This window comes from Anabrus simplex, chromosome 6, assembly GCF_040414725.1.
Source record: "Anabrus simplex isolate iqAnaSimp1 chromosome 6, ASM4041472v1, whole genome shotgun sequence".
Lineage (NCBI taxonomy): Eukaryota > Metazoa > Arthropoda > Insecta > Orthoptera > Tettigoniidae > Anabrus > Anabrus simplex.
Window position 1 is genome coordinate 335,478,473 of NC_090270.1, and position 19,437 is coordinate 335,497,909.

Genomic DNA, 19,437 nt, shown 5'->3' on the forward strand with positions numbered 1-19,437 from the left:
GCATTTCTGAATTACGAGTTGGCAGGTTAAATTCACAATTAAGTATTTATTTATTTTCCACCAAGTCAATACAATGATTTCTTAAGGCAATTTAATGGTTAAAAGTGGTACATGTTTTGTATATTATCAACATCTTCAGCCACATAACACTGTTTTGATGAAAAATATATAAATTGTTAAAGTAATGCTTTAGAGGAAGTGTCCTTAAAATTAACACGTAACCACATAATTTGAAGTCCAATTTTTGTGTCCCAATGACTTTGAGTTAACAAGGTTTTACTGTATATGGAAAGATCTTCATTGGGGTAATCACATAAACAGGATTGTAAATAAAGGGTACAGATCTCTGCATATGATTATGAGGGTATGTAGGGGTTGTAGTAAGGATATAAAAGAGAGGCATATAAATCTCTGGTAAGACTCCAACTATAGTATGGATCCAGTGTATGGGACTCTCACCAGGATTACTTGATTGAAGAACTGGAAAAATTCCAAAGAAAAGCAGTTTGATTTGTTCTGGGTGATTTCTGACAAAAGAGTAGCATTACAAAAATGTTGCAAAGTTTGAGCTGGGAAGACTTCAAATCAGTCACTACTGATCTGAATTTAGGGCAGTCGCCCAGGTGGCAGATTCCCTATCTGTTGTTTTCCTAGCCTTTTCTTAAATGATTGCAAAGAAATTGGAAAATTATTGAACATTTCCCTTGGTAAGTTATTCCTATCCCTAACTCCCCTTCCTATAAACAAATATTAGCCCTAATTTGTCCTCTTGAATTCCAACTTTATCTTCATATCGTGATCTTTCCTACTTTTAAAGACAACACTCAAACTTATTTGTCTACTGATGTCCTCCCACGCCATCTCTCCACTGACAGCTCAGAACATACCACTTATGATACAATTCCTTTAGTTTTGTCAATTGACAAAACTAAAGGAATTGTATCACAAGTAGATCTTCAATACAGACAAGGAAAATGAAGTTTATAACCTGCAACATACCACTTAATCGAACAAGTCGTCTCCTTTCTCCCAAATCTTCCCAGCCCAAACTTTGCAACATTTTTGGAACGCTACTCTTTTGTTGAAAATCACCCAGAACAAATTGAGCTGCTTTTCTTTGGATTTTTTCCAGCTCTTGAATCAAGTAATCCTGGTGAGGGTCCCATACACTGGAACCATACTCTAGTTGGGGTCTTACCAGAGACATATATGCCCTCTCCTTTACATCCTTACTACAACCCATAAACACCCTCATAACCATGTGCAGAGATCTGTACCCTTTATTAACAATCATATTTATGTGATTATCCCAATGAAGGTCTTTTCTTATATTAACACCTAGGTACTTACAATGATCCCCAAAAGGAACTTTCACCCCATCAACACAGTAATTAAAACTGAGAGGACTTTTCCTATTTATGAAACTCACAACCTGACTTTTAACCCCGTTTATCATCGTACCATTGCCCACCGTCCATCTCACAACACTATCGAGTTCACTCTGCAGCCGCTCACAATCTTGTAACTTATTTATTACTCTGTACAAATTAACATCATCTGCAATCAGCCTTATCTCTGATTCCACTTCTTTACACATATCATTGATATATATATATATAATAAAACTTGGGAGAAAGGAGACGAGCTGCATGACTAAGTGGTATGTTCTGAGCTGTCAGTGGAGAGATGACATGGAATAACATTAGTAGATGAATAAGTTTGAGTGGTGTCTTTAAAAGTAGGAAAGATCACAATATGAAGATAAAGTTGGAATTCAAGAGGACAAATTTGGACAAATAATTATTTATAGGAAGGGGACTTAGGGATTGGAACAACCAAGGTGGATGTTCAATAAATTTCCTATTTCTTTGCAATCGTTTAAGAAAAGTCTAGGAAAACAACGGATAGAAAATCTGCCACCTGGACAAATGCCCTAAATGCAGATCAGTAGTGATTGATTTGACTGTGCACATCCAGTAATTTACAAGCATGTTGCTAAAATATGGTAGGGGTGAAAGTTCTGTTGATGTATGCATGTCACTCTGGGGCAAAAGCTATTGTTCAGTTCTTTACAGCAGCTGATCAAATTGATCATCTGGATAAGCAGTAACTCATAAAATATCATGGCCTTGCACTCCTAGCTGACATGTGATATCAGTTTCTTGTGATGGAGACCCATCTCTGAGAATATCTTGGGAAGACGTCCAGTTCATATCATGACTCTGATTTTCATCTCCAGTAACCATGTTCTAGGAGAAAATGGTTATTCTTTGCTCCTTTAACAGTGATTTCACACGAATAGTCCTATAAATTATGCCAGCTAGTGCTCCTCGATGTCCTGCAATATTCAATGATCAGTATGAGAAAGAGGGCGGGACTGGAATAAGAAAGTAACACATGTGATAGGACAAACACAATGTCAGATCATTGTGGGAAGGGAGAACAACAGAAATAGGAGACAAGGACAAACGTGTTAACACAGGCCAGGGTAAAGGAGATGTTCGGAGGAGGCGAGAGGGTTGGTGGCCTGGCCTGTACCAGGAACTGTCCCAGCATTCACCTTAGTACAGGAGAATGTAAAACCACAGAAAATCATTCTCAGGACAGCGGAAGGTGGAGCTCAGCCCCTCTTCGTCTCTCGAATACAGAGACTTAGAACCGTGGGCACCCTCCTCTGCTTGGTTGGTTGGTCAGAGTGGAGAGATGTTGGACTACGTACTTACCAGCCACGGCCACCTGTAGTAGATGAAAACCTACTCTGCATCTGCCAACTTCTATTTATTTTTATTTTTTTCATTTCAACAAAGCTTATATAGAACCATAACATGATCCTCATAAAAAATGTGACCAATATGAAAGCTAACAATTAACCTTTAAGTTCAGACTAAAAGTTCCTAATGTAACAAATTCTTTCTTTTAGGTCAGTTATCACTAAATGGTACCACCAGTTGTAGGGATACAGAATTATTTCCTGCATACCAAATTTTCTATTATTGTTTCATTTCCTTTCTTTTACAGAGTGGAACCACTCTTCCAGAGATCCATGAGGTTCTCAAGAGACACTGACAGTGACATCAGACGTATTGACAGTGACATCAGCTTACGAACTCCAAGCAGGTACGTGGAATGTGTGAACAGATATATAAGTGGTTACCATGAAGTGGTATCATATTTAATGTATATATCGTACCTACTCCTACAGTTCTGCTGGGTCTGACTACTCACCATCACCACTGCCACCGATCACAGGCTCAACACCACCTCGTCCTGGTCAGCTGGAAATGAATCCACCTCCTGCAGTTCTCTTCCCTCCCATTGGACTCCCAAACAGATTTTCAACTGAAATACCAAGGTAATACAGATTCTAATTTCCAAAGTCTCATTAGTTCCAAAATGGGTAAAAAAAAAAGTAAATAAATGCAATGTCAATTTTAATCTTATACCAGTTGTATAGTATTATTTGAAGTAATTCCACATACTGTAGATGAGTTGACTATGTTTGTAAGTACAGGAGATATCATAAGTAGAATTTTGTAAACAAAATAAATTTATTAAGAATGAGCTGTGTGTTTAATAGAAAAAATTGTTAGCGTAAATTGTATAACTTAATATTGTATTCTAGGAAAATTTTCTTCTTCTCTTGTTAATTTAAAATTTAGTGCTTGACAATAATGTATTTTAGTGTACCATTTGCCACCGAGGTAGACCCCTCATTTGCAAATAAAGAGATTTTGATTTGATTTGACTTCTGGGTAAAGGAAATAAAATAATACACCCATAAATTCTAATATATGTATCAAGGTAGTTCATTTCAAAGAGATCAGTACCTTTGCAGGCACTGTATATGCTTGGTATAATATATATTCCTTTATTTTGTCAAAACACATCAGATCTCAAACAATGAATTAGTAAAGATTCGTAGATTTTATTAATTTGAGTATCAGAAAGACAGTTTATCAAATGCTGGCTTACACTTAGGAGTACTGGAAAGGAATAATCATGTTACAAATCAAGACCTACATAGAAAGATAGGAACACATAACAGGTTAAACACAATGAGAAGTCAGTATAGAAAGAGGGAGACGAGGACAAGCGCAAGAATATGAAGGAACTAGGACAATCTCTGCATCTGCTGTTTTTACATCAATCCCACTTTTTCTAGACCATTTTCTTCTCAGCCATTGAGTTTATCGCTTGATTAAAGCCATCTACTGCCTATTGAATGATTAGAATAGTTCCAAATCGAATATTGTAAAGTAGTTTCCTCATTTTACTGTCCTCCATTCAGAAGGAAAGCTCTGAGGGGGGAGTATGTCCTGGTGGACTGAGTGGAGAGGGAGAGAGAGGCCAGCAGGAGATTGGTTGGGCATGTTGTCCAACCATCATAAAAGTATTGGTCACTTTGAGTGAGTAAGTGAGTGAGCTAGTGAGCGCATTGCTCTTATTAGGAGGCAGGCAATTTCTTGTATTGGTGTGTGTGAAATATATTTAATCTAGTGATTAATATGTTTGGAAGAAAGGTAGAACTGTCCAAAGTAAAGCACAGGAAGTACCTTTCAATATCATATGTGACCAAGAAGCATGACAGAAAGAGCTGCTGACTTGTGCAACAGAGAGAGCAGAAAAATAATATGGTGTTTCAGTATCCATGATTAAAACTATCAGGCACCAAGCAAAGGATTGTGATGACAATGGTTCAAGGTCTCCTCTGCGCATACCTGGAAAGCAACAGCATAGACCAATCTCCAAAAATGTTACCATACCATTGACGACTTTGACATGGCAGTAATATGGGGAACAGTCACCATAAGACCTGTTTTAGTCAGTGTGACGTGAAACAACAGCATAATAATAACAAATAACAATTTTCTGAGCCATTCCTCATAAAATCACTTTTAAAACCAGGAGATTGCCTGTCACCTCTGCTGTTCAACTATGCCTTGGAATATATAATGAAAGGATGGTACAAGGATTAACTGAAGGAAATCAAAATTTGAAGATCCAAAGAAAACATAAGTATAAACTGCCTGGGATTTGCTGATAACCTTGCTCTCCTGTCCAACAATGTTCAATGAAGCCTGATAACAAGTTAAATAACTACAGGAGATAGCACAGAAAATTTGCCTCAGAATATCCTTCGAAAAGACAGAAATCATGTTAACTTGCCCACCACCCATAAATAAAATCACAATAGATGAACAGGAATTCACAAAGACATGACATAATAGAATATATAAACTGACCAGAGCACAATATACCAAAAACACAAACAATATAAAAGGCTCCTCAATATCCACAAAATTAAAACACTATAAAACAGTTATACAACGAGAAATAACATACTCAAGTGAAACCATTTCCAAAACAACTAACACTGCACAAATAGAAACATTACTCAAGATTGGAATAATAATAATTAGAATGTTCAAAAACAAAAACTACCAAGAAAATGGACACTGGAGACTAGCCCCTAAGTCTACAAGGAAATTGAACCAGAATGAGCACAATCAAGAAGAAACTGATCTCATTCTTTGGACAACTACTCACGACACTAGAAAATAGGATCTTCTGCTCCTTAAGGCAGTACGGCCCTCTGATGGGGATCATCATCCTACTAGATGAATCCCCCAAGCTAGTGCTGAGTCTCAAAAGATCGCAGAAACTCAAAAACAAACCAGACTACAAACCAAGATCAACAGACAATGGGGTGGGTGATTTCAGAGAAAGGAAGCTAAGATCCCAGAAAATGAAAAAATATTGGGCTGACAGAGAGCTGAAAAACTATTTTTATAAAATTGAATTAACGTTCCATTCAAGGCCATACATTGTAAATGATAATGATAATAATAATAATAATAATAATAATAATAATAATAATAATAATAATAATAATAATAACATCATCAACATTTTGCATTCTGGAGAAGAGTTGGGGGCGGTAGAATACACCCATGAAATCCTCTACCCGTTCTAAGAGGTGACTAAATCGCGATTGACCTGTCTCAGGCATTTGAGCAACTGCAAAATGACCTCGATAATGTTGTGAGATGGACAATAAGCAATGGTATGATGATAAATGGGGTTAAAAGTCAGGTTGTGAGTTTTACAAATAGGAAAAGTCCACTCAGTTTTAATTACTGTGTTGATGGGGTGAAAGTTCCTTTTGGAGATCACATTACAGTAAGTACCTAGGTGTTAATATAAGGAAATAAATTCCATGGGGTAATCACATTAATTGGATTGTAAATGAAGGGTACAGATCTGTGCACATGGTTATGAGGGTGTTTAGGAGTTGTAGTAAGGATGTAAAAGAGAGGGCATATAAGTCTCTAGTATAGCCCAACTAGAGTATGGTTCAGGATTACTTGATTCAAGAACTGGAAAAGAATCCAAACAAAAGCAGCTTGATTTGTTCTGGGTGATTTCTGACAAAAGAGTAGCGTTACAAAAATGTTGCAAAGTTTGGACTGGGAAGACTTGGGAGAAAGGAGACGAGCTGATCGACTAAGTGCCTTGTTCCAAGCTGTCAGTGGAAAGATGGCATGGAATAACATTAGTAGACTAAGTTTGAGTGGTGTCCTGAAAAGTAGGCAAGATCACAATATGAAGATAAAGTTGTAATTCAAGTGGACAAATTGGAACGAATATTTGTTTATAGGAAGGGGAGTTAGGAATTGGAATAACTTACCAAGGAAGATGTTCAATAAATTTCCAATTTCTTTGCAATCATTTAAGAAAAGGCTAGGAAAACAGATAGGGAATCTCCCACCTGGGCGACTGCCCTAAATGCAGATCAGTAGTGATTGAACCCTACAGTCCAAGAATTTAATGGAATAAAGAAAACAGTCCTAAGTTGTAGAAAACTATTAGTTCCAGTAAAAGAGAAAGTAGACTTCCCATTGGGAGTGGAATCTCCTCCAAGATCACTTTACGCAGATTAGCTTTTAAGTGTAATATATGTGAAAACAAGTGTAAAATCTTATTGGAAAGCCAGATATCATTTGATGGGATTCTAGACATTTGACAACCATTCAGACCTTGCACAGAGAATAAAATCATATATTTTACCTTGACAAAAGCTGGGTGGATAGCTACCTGATGTATGAGGATATCTGATTTCATGTTTAATATCTTGAAAAACTTCCTCAACACTTTCTCAGATTATGATATTTTTTTTTTTTTGTATATATATCTCACTACATTTCCATTTATTAATATAGATAGGTTAGGAAAAAGGTGATAAAATGTTTTCAGGGTGGTCAGTAGTTTGGGGCAGCTGAATGTAGATGATTCCAGTCTGCATTTTGCTTTTCTTATGAATGGAGGACAGTAAAGTTCACGTCAAAGTCAGAAGGATTTAATCTAGTGGAGTCAGCTGGATTGTAGAGCACTCCTGAGATCCATTGATTAAGTCAACACATCTTATGCAACATACTGTACATTCAAGCATTGCCATACAAAATGATCTATGAATATTACACTAAATTTTTGCCAACACAATATGTGACCTGAACTGACCCATCACTTTTTATGGAAAGCTTGAGTGCAGATGCTGTGATTAAGTTGTTTATTTGATTGAGCTCTGAAATGGTCTTTCATAAGAAACCCAAGTGCATAGAATGTTACATATACAGTACTTATCCGGATGTGGTTGTTAGAACAAAGCTAAGAATGTATGACTGTTTGATTTTTATGTTCATCTCTATTTTACCAGGGAGGTAATGATCTCGAAGCTTGGCCCCTTAAAACAACAATAATCATCATAATTATCTTGTTGCAGTGTTGTACAACTTCCAATCATTTTACACTTCATTTGTCGTTTTTTCTTATTTTTTAGTTTAATAAACCTAACATATATTCTAAAGTACATTAAAATGTTTGGTTGTTCGATGTGCTAATGCTTCATAATGGATCAATAAACGCTGTTGCCTTCAAATCAGACTCTTGCTTTCCTACAACGACTCCCAAGCGGATAGCATAGCGCAATGTAGTTTCAACAGGGACTAGCCTAAGCCTGTATGTTAGCATCAGGTAGCACGCTCATCATTATCAATCCTTGGGGTGTTGTACAAAGTCAGGAAGCTTTCTATCGAGAAACAATAATTGTTTAGAATAATTTGGAATCATTCCAAATGTCCCCATTAGATTGCACCAATCTGCAAAGATGACCTCATTCCTGCTTTCTCTCCTCTCGCAATGGTAATTTCTTTTCCATGCTACTAGTGAACAACATACCGGTTCTTTCCACAATATTACCAACATTTTCCAGGGCATATTTGCAATTCAATTGAGGTTACATTTTAAATATTTTTATTCACAGTCAGTTTCATACATAAACTTCCATATACGCATGCAGAGATACAGTGTGAATCCCACATAAGATGAACTCGTTTGTGGGCTTCATGATAGGTGTTACGGACTTTTCCGTGGTAGGTAGAGGTGAAAGAAGGTGCGGGTGTGAATGGGTTTCAAGCTACGAAATTATAGTGCAATGTAAAATTAATTTAAAAGTTAACAAGGTTATATTTTCTTTTCGAAAACAAAGAAATAACAAGCAGGGCAGGTACAAAGTAGCAATTCAAAAGGGGTTAGTTACAATATTTACAGAATTTGGGCTTCACGCCCTGACTTCACAATGCTTGGGCAATCAGCTCAGTTTTACCTCAAACACAAGTTTTAACAGAGGGGGAGAAAACCCCATTTATACCTAGGAGCCCTTGCTCCAAATTACACTGAAAAACCTCCATGAGGCATACAACCCAGAATTTTCAAAAGAGCCACTCGCTCTCAAAATTTAAGCCTCTCCCAGGCCACACCAAACTCCACCTTCAAGTTGTCCTCAATGGACATAAACACAGGGGTAAAATACCCAATCTACTGAGGTCTATTAAAAGAAAAGCAGGTTAATTAAATGACCTCTAAAATAACAATTTGAGAGGAGGCGAACTTGCACTCCTAATACACTTTGATTAAGACCTACTTGGCACTAGGCCGTTAATACAAGGGCTAATCCCATGCTAAAGAGGTGACTTAAGAAAAGAACAATTTGTTTTACATTAACGAAGAATAGGTTGAGAAAATAAGTTCACCTCAAGACAATGTGAGTGGGAGCTCGAGAGGGTTAGCACTCTCTATCCCAATATGTCGTTTTACAAGAGAATAGATGAAAAGAGAAGTTACATTTTAGGAAAAGGTTACATGGTTGAACGCTTAGAACCCGCCCCGAAAGTTAAACTGCTGAGCTAGCAAAGAAAGAAGTTATTAATCGGCCATTACCTTGTGTTGAACGGCTGGAGAAGAAAGAGGCGCTTCCCGCCCCCTGCTATGTACTTAACACACTGAAAGATGGAACAGAAGTGGCCTAGAGACCCAAAAATCAGCATTTTAAATACTCTCGCGGAAGTTTCTAGGCGTTAGGGGAAAGAAAACACCCTCCCACAAACTCTTTATTGGATAGGACCCCGCAACAGATTCAAGTTGGGGGAAGATACATCTGATTGGATAGAAATTAATTTAAGAAATTCGGGATTGGTTAGGTTCAACACAAGGGGAAGAAAGGGGTAAATATTGCCAACTTAAACAATGATAGAAAGAAATTTAACAAAGAACAAACTCTTGAAATTAAATTTTCTCCAAAAAAATAATTCTTTGACTCCGCACTAGGTTGCACTATTGTAGATCTTCAGTAGTGTCCTCTAGAAGAGAAAGTTCACACTTCTTACTTCAAGCGAAACAAAAACACATCAAAAATGACACAGTTCAAAAACTCAAAATTTTCCACGTGGTGACATCTTCTGAGAAGGTAAAGAAGTAACAGCGTAGATAAAGTTCAGACTTCCTCCAGCAGAGGAGTTTCAACAGGCGCACATTTTAAATTAGCGGAGTGGAGGTGTACCGCCCGGTACAGACCTCCCCCCCCAAAAGTTCCTCCAGGGATGACACATGAAATCAGTTTGAAACAAGGTCCAAGTTATGCTGTGGGTATGAAGATTGATTGCCAAAAAAATTTATAAGATTTTCTTAATTTGGGTTGATTTGGTTTCAAAATTTGTTGTTGCAGATGAAGTAAAGTCTTTATATTTGTAGAAGTTGAATTTCTGAAGATAACTTTTTATACTTGAAAGTGAAGAAAAAAAAAAAATTTCAAAGTCCACCAAATATTGCAGTTGAATTCCCAAGTGTAGTCATTACTTATGGTATCTGTTCATGTAGTAGATGGTGATGAAGTGGGATTGCCAGACCGGCCGTTGCGGCTTGCGTCCAAAGGAGGCCGCTCGGACCCCTCAAGTACCCTGAGATACCGCTCGCCCGCACTATGAGGGGAGCAGAGGTGTTGAAGCACGCCGCGCCCGCGGTGAACATATACAGGCTGCGGGCAAGTAGCAGGTCGTGCGCCGCACATCAGCCTTGGCCGGGAGGAGAGCTCCGGCTCGCCGTGCACACGTCTTCCTCGCTGGGGCCGAGGGGGCCCGTCCTCAGCTCCAGTTGCTGCACGGCGCCGCGCGGCTGCGGGGGCACTGAAACATTAAAGCTTGGCGGCAGAATTGTGTTGGACCATCATCTTTTTTGAGGGTACAGGCTTGTGGAGAGGTTGAGGGGCCAGCGGCGTGCAAATATCCATGGCATAAGTCAAGCCACTGTGTGTATTGACGCAGGAGACGGGAGCGTGGTAATGGCCGAGGTAAGGACAGGAAGGCAGTTTAACAATCGGGGAGGTTTACAAGAAATGCTTACATATAAAATAAAATAGAAGGAGCAGAATGCCTTAAGAGTGGAACTCAAAAAAAAAAAAATATATAACCTTCATATTCCTATCAAATTATATGAAGCAAGTTGACACAAAATTTACACTGGTTTCACCTGTGACAGGTGAACCCTAAATATCCTCTCGGTGGCTGGATTGCTTACTAACAAGCTAACCGGCGTAAGAAAATCGAGAATGATGCATGGCCCATGAAATCTGGGGGCAAGCTTGCCCGCGGGAACAAAATTTTTGACCATAACCTGGTCACCTACCTTCAAAGGGGTGGGTCTCCGTCCACGATCATACTTTTCCCTAACCTTTTCATGAGACACTTTAAGATTTGCTTTAACCTTCTTCCAAAGATCTTTAATGTTATCCGGATCTATTGTCTCGGGTAGAATGTCATTCAGAGACCAGAGGTTAGAGAGCGGCGAGTTGGGAACAAACTTGAACATCAAAGAAGCTGGAGTAAACTTGTGAGATTCATGAACCGCCGAATTCAAAGCAAAAGCTATCCAATGCAGGGACGTGTCCCACCTGGAATGATCTTCATGATGATAGGCAATAAGTGCTGACCTGAGATTACGGTTAACCCTTTCAGCCAGAGATGGTTGAGGGTAATAAGCAGAAGTAGTTACATGAGAGATTGATAAGTCAAAACAGAATTTATGAAATAAATTAGATGTAAAAGCCTTAGCATTATCAGATACAATATATTGACACGGACCAAAAGAAGCAAAAATAGAATTTAAGCAGGTAATGGTAGACTGAGCGGTAGCCAGCTTAGTCGGAAATAACCAAGAAAATCTGGTAAAACCATCTACGCACACAAAGATGAACTTGTTAGCATTACCCTTTGACTGGGGGAAGGGTCCTACATAATCGATATACAGACGTTCCATGGGGCGCGACGCTTGATGCGAAGACAAAAGGCCTACCTTGGTGGACATGGTGGGTTTACTGAGCAAACAAGATTTACAAGCTTTTACAAGTTCACGGATTTCACCGTCCATACCTTTCCAGATGAACATTTCACGAATCTTCTCACGAGTTTTAAAGATTCCAAGATGCCCTCCTAATGGGGTCTCATGATAATACTTGAAGATCATAGGTACAAGAACAGCTGGAACGACAACTTTCATCATCCTATCATGCCTCGATGGGCAACATAGAACACCATTCCTCAGAACATAAGGGACAACATGTTCCCCAGAAGAAAGGGTTTCCATTATCGGAGCCAGCGTCGGATCTTCACGTTGGTATTTCTCAATATCCCTAAAAAGCATGGGAGCATCTGTTAAGATGGCATTAACACCAGATAGTATGGACTCGGGAGGTGATGAACTGTCGACCTACCGGGCGAGTTGGCCGTGCGCGTAGAGGCGCGCGGCTGTGAGCTTGCATCCGGGAGATAGTAGGTTCGAATCCCACTATCGGCAGCCCTGAAGATGGTTTTCCGTGGTTTCCCATTTTCACACCAGGCAAATGCTGGGGCTGTACCTTAATTAAGGCCACGGACGCTTCCTTCCAACTCCTAGGCCTTTCCTATCCCATCGTCGCCATAAGACCTATCTGTGTCGGTGCGACGTAAAGCCCCTAGCAAAAAGAACTGTCGACCGTTTCGTGGGTCTCGACGTCGTTATGAAACATACGGCTGAGTCCATCAGCAACAACATTTTCGGTACCTCTGATATGTCTAACATCAAACTGGAAGGCGGAAATACGAATAGCCCAGCGGGCTATACGACCAGTACGACGCGGCCTACCTAAGACCCAGCTTAATGCTTGATTATCTGTCTCCAGGTCGAATTTGACGTGTTCCAGATAGAGACGGAACTTTTCTAAGGCGAATAAGACTGCCAAACCTTCGAGCTCATAGATGGAATACTTGGCTTCTTGAGCCGACAAGGTCCTAGAGGCATAGGCGATAGGTCGCCTCCCTAGTTCAGTCTCTTGAAGAAGGACTGCAGCTACTGCTGACGACGACGCGTCGGTTTGGACGATGAATTTCTTCGAGAAATCAGGTATAGCAAGTACAGGGGCATTACAAAGTGCTAATTTAAGATCTTCAAAAGCGGCTTGTTGAGAAGGTCCCCACTCGAATTTGATACCTTTCCTACGAAGGAGGTTTAAGGGCGCCGCTCTATTAGCAAAGTTAGGAATGAACTTTCTGAAGAAATTCACCATACCAATAAACCTGGCGATGCCTTTAATGTCCTTGGGAGGTTTAAAATCACGGATGGCCTGTGTTCTAGAATGATCGACTGCTACACCATCAGGTGACACAATATGCCCTAGGAAAGACATAGAGGGCTTAGCAAAGGCAACCTTGGACAACTTAACAGTTAACCCAGCCTTACGAAGGCGATCGAGAACTTCTCGCAAATGATCTAGATGTTCTTCAAAAGTCTCTGAAAATACGACGACATCATCTAAATAGTGATATAAGTACTCGAATTTGATGTCGGAGAAGACCCTATCTAGTAGCCTAGTGAGCACAGCTGCCCCCGTGGGGAGCCCGAAAGGCACGCGGTTGTATTCATATAAATTCCAGTCCGTGGCAAACGCTGTAAGGTGTTTAGACTCTTCGGCAAGGGGAATTTGATTATAGGCCTGATTCAAGTCCAAGATAGTGAAGAACTTGGCCTTACGAAACCATGAAAAACAAGAATGAAGGTCAGGAAGGGGCACAGATTGCAACACCACCTTCCGATTGAGAGCCCTGTAATCAATGACAGGCCTGAAGCCTCCTTGGGGTTTCGGGACTAGAAAAATAGGCGATGAATACGCCGACTTAGAGGGCCTAATAATACCATCCTTCAACATCTGATCGATAATTTCTTTCAGAGCCTTCATTTTAGGTGGAGATAGCCTATAAGGTGGAAAACGGACAGGAATCGAATCCGTGACCTCAATTTTGTATTCAATAAGGTCAGTAACACCAAGAGTATCAGAGAACACCTCGGGAAACGACTGACACAGTTTGCGAATACTATCAGCCTGCTCCTCAGGTAGATGTCTAAGGTCTAACAACATCTCATCCTGGGTAGGCGAAATAGAAGAACATGACACAGAATTACACTTTAATAGTGGTATTTTACAACTAGAAGCAAATTTGAATGTGCACGACCTAGACTGGAGATCGAGCACAAGACCAGTGTGAGAAATAAAGTCAGCTCCCAATATAATGGGGCAAGACAGGTGCTTAGCCACAAACAATTTAATTTTCCAAGTAAACTTAAAAATACGAATTTTGACCAGTACGGAACCTAGAATTTCTAATGGAGATGAATTAGCCGAAACATATTGAATAGAAAATGAGACATAGTCAGGAAGTTTACAAACCGATTTCAATTTAGAATACCATTCAGCCGAAATAATCGAACAAACACTGCCTGAATCTAAGAGAGCTGTTATAGGCTCGTTATTTAACTCAATCTTAAGAAAAGGAACAGGTGCGGGGGTATCCGCCGCAATCCTAAGACACTCTTTGGGGCATTCAAAAGATGTATTCGAAGACTTATCGTTCCCTGAATTCTCGACCTTTTTGCCAGGGGCTGAGCCTTGGGAAGCAGAATTAGTTGACTCAGCCGCAGCCACTAGTCACTTTTGATTGTTGTTGGAAGTTACACCAGAAGTTGAGCAGGAGGGGGTGCTATTCGAATTGGGACAATTCTTTGCGATATGTGAGAAAGCCCCACATTTAAAACAGCCTTGTGATGAACCAGCTCCATTATTTGCCCTACTAGTTTTGATCAGAGGACACTTATTGCGCAGATGGTCAGGCGACCCGCAAGCATAACATTTACGGGGGGTGACTGATCGGCGAGGTGGAGGCCGAGTATTACTAAAGGAAGGCGGGGGTTCTTTCGCGACACGCAAAGAATCGGCGTATCTAACTCCTTCCGCTGAGACGGCCAATGCTTCAAGTTCCGAGAAAGTTTGCGGGCACGCCGCGAAACACAAATATGACCTATAGGGAGGTGAAATTCCCTCTACAATAGCCTGTACAATCTGATCTTCAGGAAAATGAAGGGCAAACACCCTAGTATAAAACTTAATGTCCTGTATGAAATCAGCCAAGTTTTCATCCAAGCGCTGTACACGATAATAGTACTTCTGAATAAGGGAGGACCTGGCCCTAGCAGGGATGAAGTTAGCTAGCAAATGGGCATGGAAATCCTCAATAGATGATTGCTCGGCAATGGCTCTTACGATTTTATCAGAGAGAATACCAATAGCATACGGATAGATAATTTGCAAGATTTGACATGGAGAAAGAGAAAAAACAAGGGCATGATCCTGAAATTCCACTAGAAATCTTAAAAATGAAATTACGTCACTGGTGGTATTAACGGAAAACTTAGATATACCTCTGAGCAACATTGCCAATGGATGAGGCAAGCTACTAAACCCGGGTGACATAGTAGGTAAAGGTTTCAATGGCAAGGAAGTTAATTCAGAACGGATGTTACTCAATGATGCACGACGTTCAGACTCGTTGTCCAGTGGGGCAGGGATAGTTTGAGCAGCAACGGTTATTCTATTAACTTCTCCCTTGGGAGGCGCTTCCTCACTACCTGCATTTACTATGGTGGGTTGATCAGATTTGGGAGGAACTTCCCCAGTTAACAATTGAGTGACCTTACTAGATAATTCGGAAATATTTTCCAGGAGCGTACTAGCTTCCTTCCTCTGAACATCATTCAGTTTTAGAGACAACAGATCGTTAACCCTATTCGAAAAATGATATAGCCTGCCTTGCACACGCTTAATTTGATTAGGAGACGGATCATTTTCATCAAAAAAACTAACTACAGAAGCTAGCCCAGTAATATTCTCCGTGATCGTGGAAAGAGAGTCGTCAATTTCTTTCTCTCCCAAATTGGGGATGGAAATGGGCAAATCAAGGGACTCTCTAAGCTTGTTAGTGTCTATTGCAACCGTGCCTCCAGATTGCACATTTCTGATAGTTAATTCATAGATCAACTCCTCCTTGCGCAAATAGTTAAGAAGGAGAACATCGCGAGGGCCGGGCATGATGACAGACCAATTTAGAAAAGGTCAAAAAATTCCAGCAACTGAGAAAATGGTTAGAGTTCGGATCAAAACAATGTGTAGCCGTCAAAAGGGGCTAAATTGAGACCCATTCAACCACGCTCTGCTACCACTTGTTACGGACTTTTCCGTGGTAGGTAGAGGTGAAAGAAGGTGCGGGTGTGAATGGGTTTCAAGCTACGAAATTATATTGCAATGTAAAATTAATTTAAAAGTTAACAAGGTTATATTTTCTTTTCGAAAACAAAGAAATAACAAGCAGGGCAGGTACAAAGTAGCAATTCAAAAGGGGTTAGTTACAATATTTACAGAATTTGGGCTTCGCGCCCTGACTTCACAATGCTTGGGCAATCAGCTCAGTTTTACCTCAAACACAAGTTTTAACAGAGGGGGAGAAAACCCCATTTATACCTAGGAGCCCTTGCTCCAAATTACACTGAAAAACCTCCATGAGGCATACAACCCAGAATTTTCAAAAGAGCCACTCGCTCTCAAAATTTAAGCCTCTCCCAGGCCACACCAAACTCCACCTTCAAGTTGTCCTCAACGGACATAAACACAGGGGTAAAATACCCAATCTACTGAGGTCTATTAAAAGAAAAGCAGGTTAATTAAATGACCTCTAAAATAACAATTTGAGAGGAGGCGAACTTGCACTCCTAATACACTTTGATTAAGACCTACTTGGCACTAGGCCGTTAATACAAGGGCTAATCCCGTGCTAAAGAGGTGACTTAAGAAAAGAACAATTTGTTTTACATTAACGAAGAATAGGTTGAGAAAATAAGTTCACCTCAAGACAATGTGAGTGGGAGCTCGAGAGGGTTAGCACTCTCTATCCCAATATGTCGTTTTACAAGAGAATAGATGAAAAGAGAAGTTACATTTTAGGAAAAGGTTACATGGTTGAACGCTTAGAACCCGCCCCGAAAGTTAAACTGCTGAGCTAGCAAAGAAAGAAGTTATTAATCGGCCATTACCTTGTGTTGAACGGCTGGAGAAGAAAGAGGCGCTTCCCGCCCCCTGCTATGTACTTAACACACTGAAAGATGGAACAGAAGTGGCCTAGAGACCCAAAAATCAGCATTTTAAATACTCTCGCGGAAGTTTCTAGGCGTTAGGGGAAAGAAAACACCCTCCCACAAACTCTTTATTGGATAGGACCCCGCAACAGATTCAAGTTGGGGGAAGATACATCTGATTGGATAGAAATTAATTTAAGAAATTCGGGATTGGTTAGGTTCAACACAAGGGGAAGAAAGGGGTAAATATTGCCAACTTAAACAATGATAGAAAGAAATTTAACAAAGAACAAACTCTTGAAATTAAATTTTCTCCAAAAAAATAATTCTTTGACTCCGCACTAGGTTGCACTATTGTAGATCTTCAGTAGTGTCCTCTAGAAGAGAAAGTTCACACTTCTTACTTCAAGCGAAACAAAAACACATCAAAAATGACACAGTTCAAAAACTCAAAATTTTCCACGTGGTGACATCTTCTGAGAAGGTAAAGAAGTAACAGCGTAGATAAAGTTCAGACTTCCTCCAGCAGAGGAGTTTCAACAGGCGCACATTTTAAATTAGCGGAGTGGAGGTGTACCGCCCGGTACAATAGGAATAACTGTAGTTATACTATAAATTAGCCTCTTATTTCCTGTGTTTTAATTGCCAGATATATTTCAGTTTTAATAGGAATTTAGTTCATTACTTAGTGATAATGCAGTTTATTGTCGTTTCTGTAAGCTTCTTATATAAAAATGTGACATTGAAAATTTTGATGCATTGCCCAGCTTCAGGTACCACCAGCCACTACTGATAATTATTATATTTTTCTAGAAGTAATATTGATTTTCATATCTTTTGGAACAAAGCAAATTTTGAAGAGTTTTATAACATACAAATATAGATATACTTGTAATCATCATCATCATTTAACCGCCTGCAGTTTCCAGGGTGTAGTGCAAGAGCACTCTCCATTTATGTCTATGCAAGTGCACTTCTTCGTCTTCAACTTTACACAATTCTACTCCTCTTCCTTGCAGGTCATCTTTAATTTGGGAGACCCATCGTGTCCTTGGTCTGCCCCTAGGTTGCTTTCCCACCAGATATTTGTCAAACTATTTTCATGTTACGCTATTCAGATCCATCCTCTTCAAGTGACCAAACCATCTCAAACTGATGTTGTTAGAATTTCGTTGAATGGTTTCACTTGAATGTCTGGATGGAACTTTACATTCCGGATCTTATCTCATCTCGTTTTCTGCAGCATTGACCTCAGAAATTTCACATCCGCAGCCTGGAGTCTGGTGTTATCCCTTCTGAGAATTTTCTCTTTTCTGATAAGAGAGTCTGGAACGTTTCTTCTTGATAGACAATCCCAGATTTTGTCCCTAGGCACGCTGTCATAAGCCTTTTCGAGATCCATGAGATCTGCCTTCCCCCCAGTATTCTCTATGGTCCTCCTAACAGCAAAGATGAAGTCAGTGGTTGCTCTATCACCCCTAAATCCACATTTTTCTTCTTCTAGCTGAGGTCCCATGATGTTTCTGAGCCATTTATCAATAATTTTCTCCATAAGCTTTAATCCATGAGACAGGAGTGTGATTCCTCTGTAGATGCTACATTCACATCTACTTCTCTTTTTGAAGAAGGGAGCTATAATCCCCCTTGTCCAACCTTCTGGAACCCTATCTTCCTTCCAGATGGCATTCATAACTCTGAACAACCAATAAAGTCCAGGAATTCCCGTGCCTTTATCATGTCAGCACTCACTTCATCAATGCCAGGTGACTTGCCTTTCCTCATGTTCTTTACAGCGTTTTCAACCTCTGACCTGGTTAGGGGAGGTTCACTTTCACCCTCAGCTTCTGAACTTTCTCCTTCCTTCTCCATTGCTCTTTTCCATTACATAACTGTGCAGTAGTTCCTCATTTCTTGTCTTATGTCTGTCTCTTTCCATACAACTTGTAATACAATAAAGTTAATTAACACTTCATTTTCTGGGAAATGATCACAATGAAGTAATTTTGCACAGTCAATGAATTCAAGTGGTTGATAGTTTAAAACCAATTTTATTTAGTAACAAGAGAGAAAGACACTGGTTATTAATTTCAATGACTGTCTTTTTCGTTATTCTCTAGGTCTGGAATGAGGACAGGACAGTCTGATCCAGTGAGATATACTGAGAACCGCATTGTACCCACTTCACGTCTCCCTAGGCCACAACACAGGCGAAGGTTAGTTTTACTGATACTTTTAACTAAAATTAGTCAAACAAATATGAAACTTAAGAAGAATTATTAGGAATTGAATATTTGAGACAATCTCTCATCGACATTAGAATTTTACAGAATTTATCACCGCTGATCTGCATTAGGGCTGTTGCCCAGTGGTAGAATCCCTATCAGTTGTTTACCTAGATTTTTCTTAAATGATTTCAAAGAAGTTGGAAATTTATTGAAAATATCCATTAGTAAATGATTCCAACAACTCCTGTTCCTATAAATAAATAAATAAATGAGTATATTTGCCCCAGTTTGTCTTCTTGAATTCCAACTTTTAATACAATGAGATGAAAATACTAGACTCATTCTACTTCGAGCTTGAGATATGATATTTAGTTGTTATTGTTACCTC

General features: G+C 39.7%; 1 protein-coding gene across 1 annotated transcript in view; it reads left to right on the forward strand.

Annotated features, from left to right (window-relative positions):
• LOC136876016 (kinesin-like protein KIF19) overlaps positions 1–19,104 on the forward strand; it is a 379,867-nt gene extending 360,763 nt beyond the window's left edge. Inside the window, exons 15-17 of the mRNA XM_068228307.1 lie at positions 3,019–3,117; positions 3,203–3,352; positions 18,942–19,104. Coding sequence (XP_068084408.1) covers positions 3,019–3,117; positions 3,203–3,352; positions 18,942–19,104 — 412 coding nt within the window. The remainder of the gene's footprint in view (positions 1–3,018; positions 3,118–3,202; positions 3,353–18,941) is intronic.
• Positions 19,105–19,437: the final 333 nt, after the last annotated feature.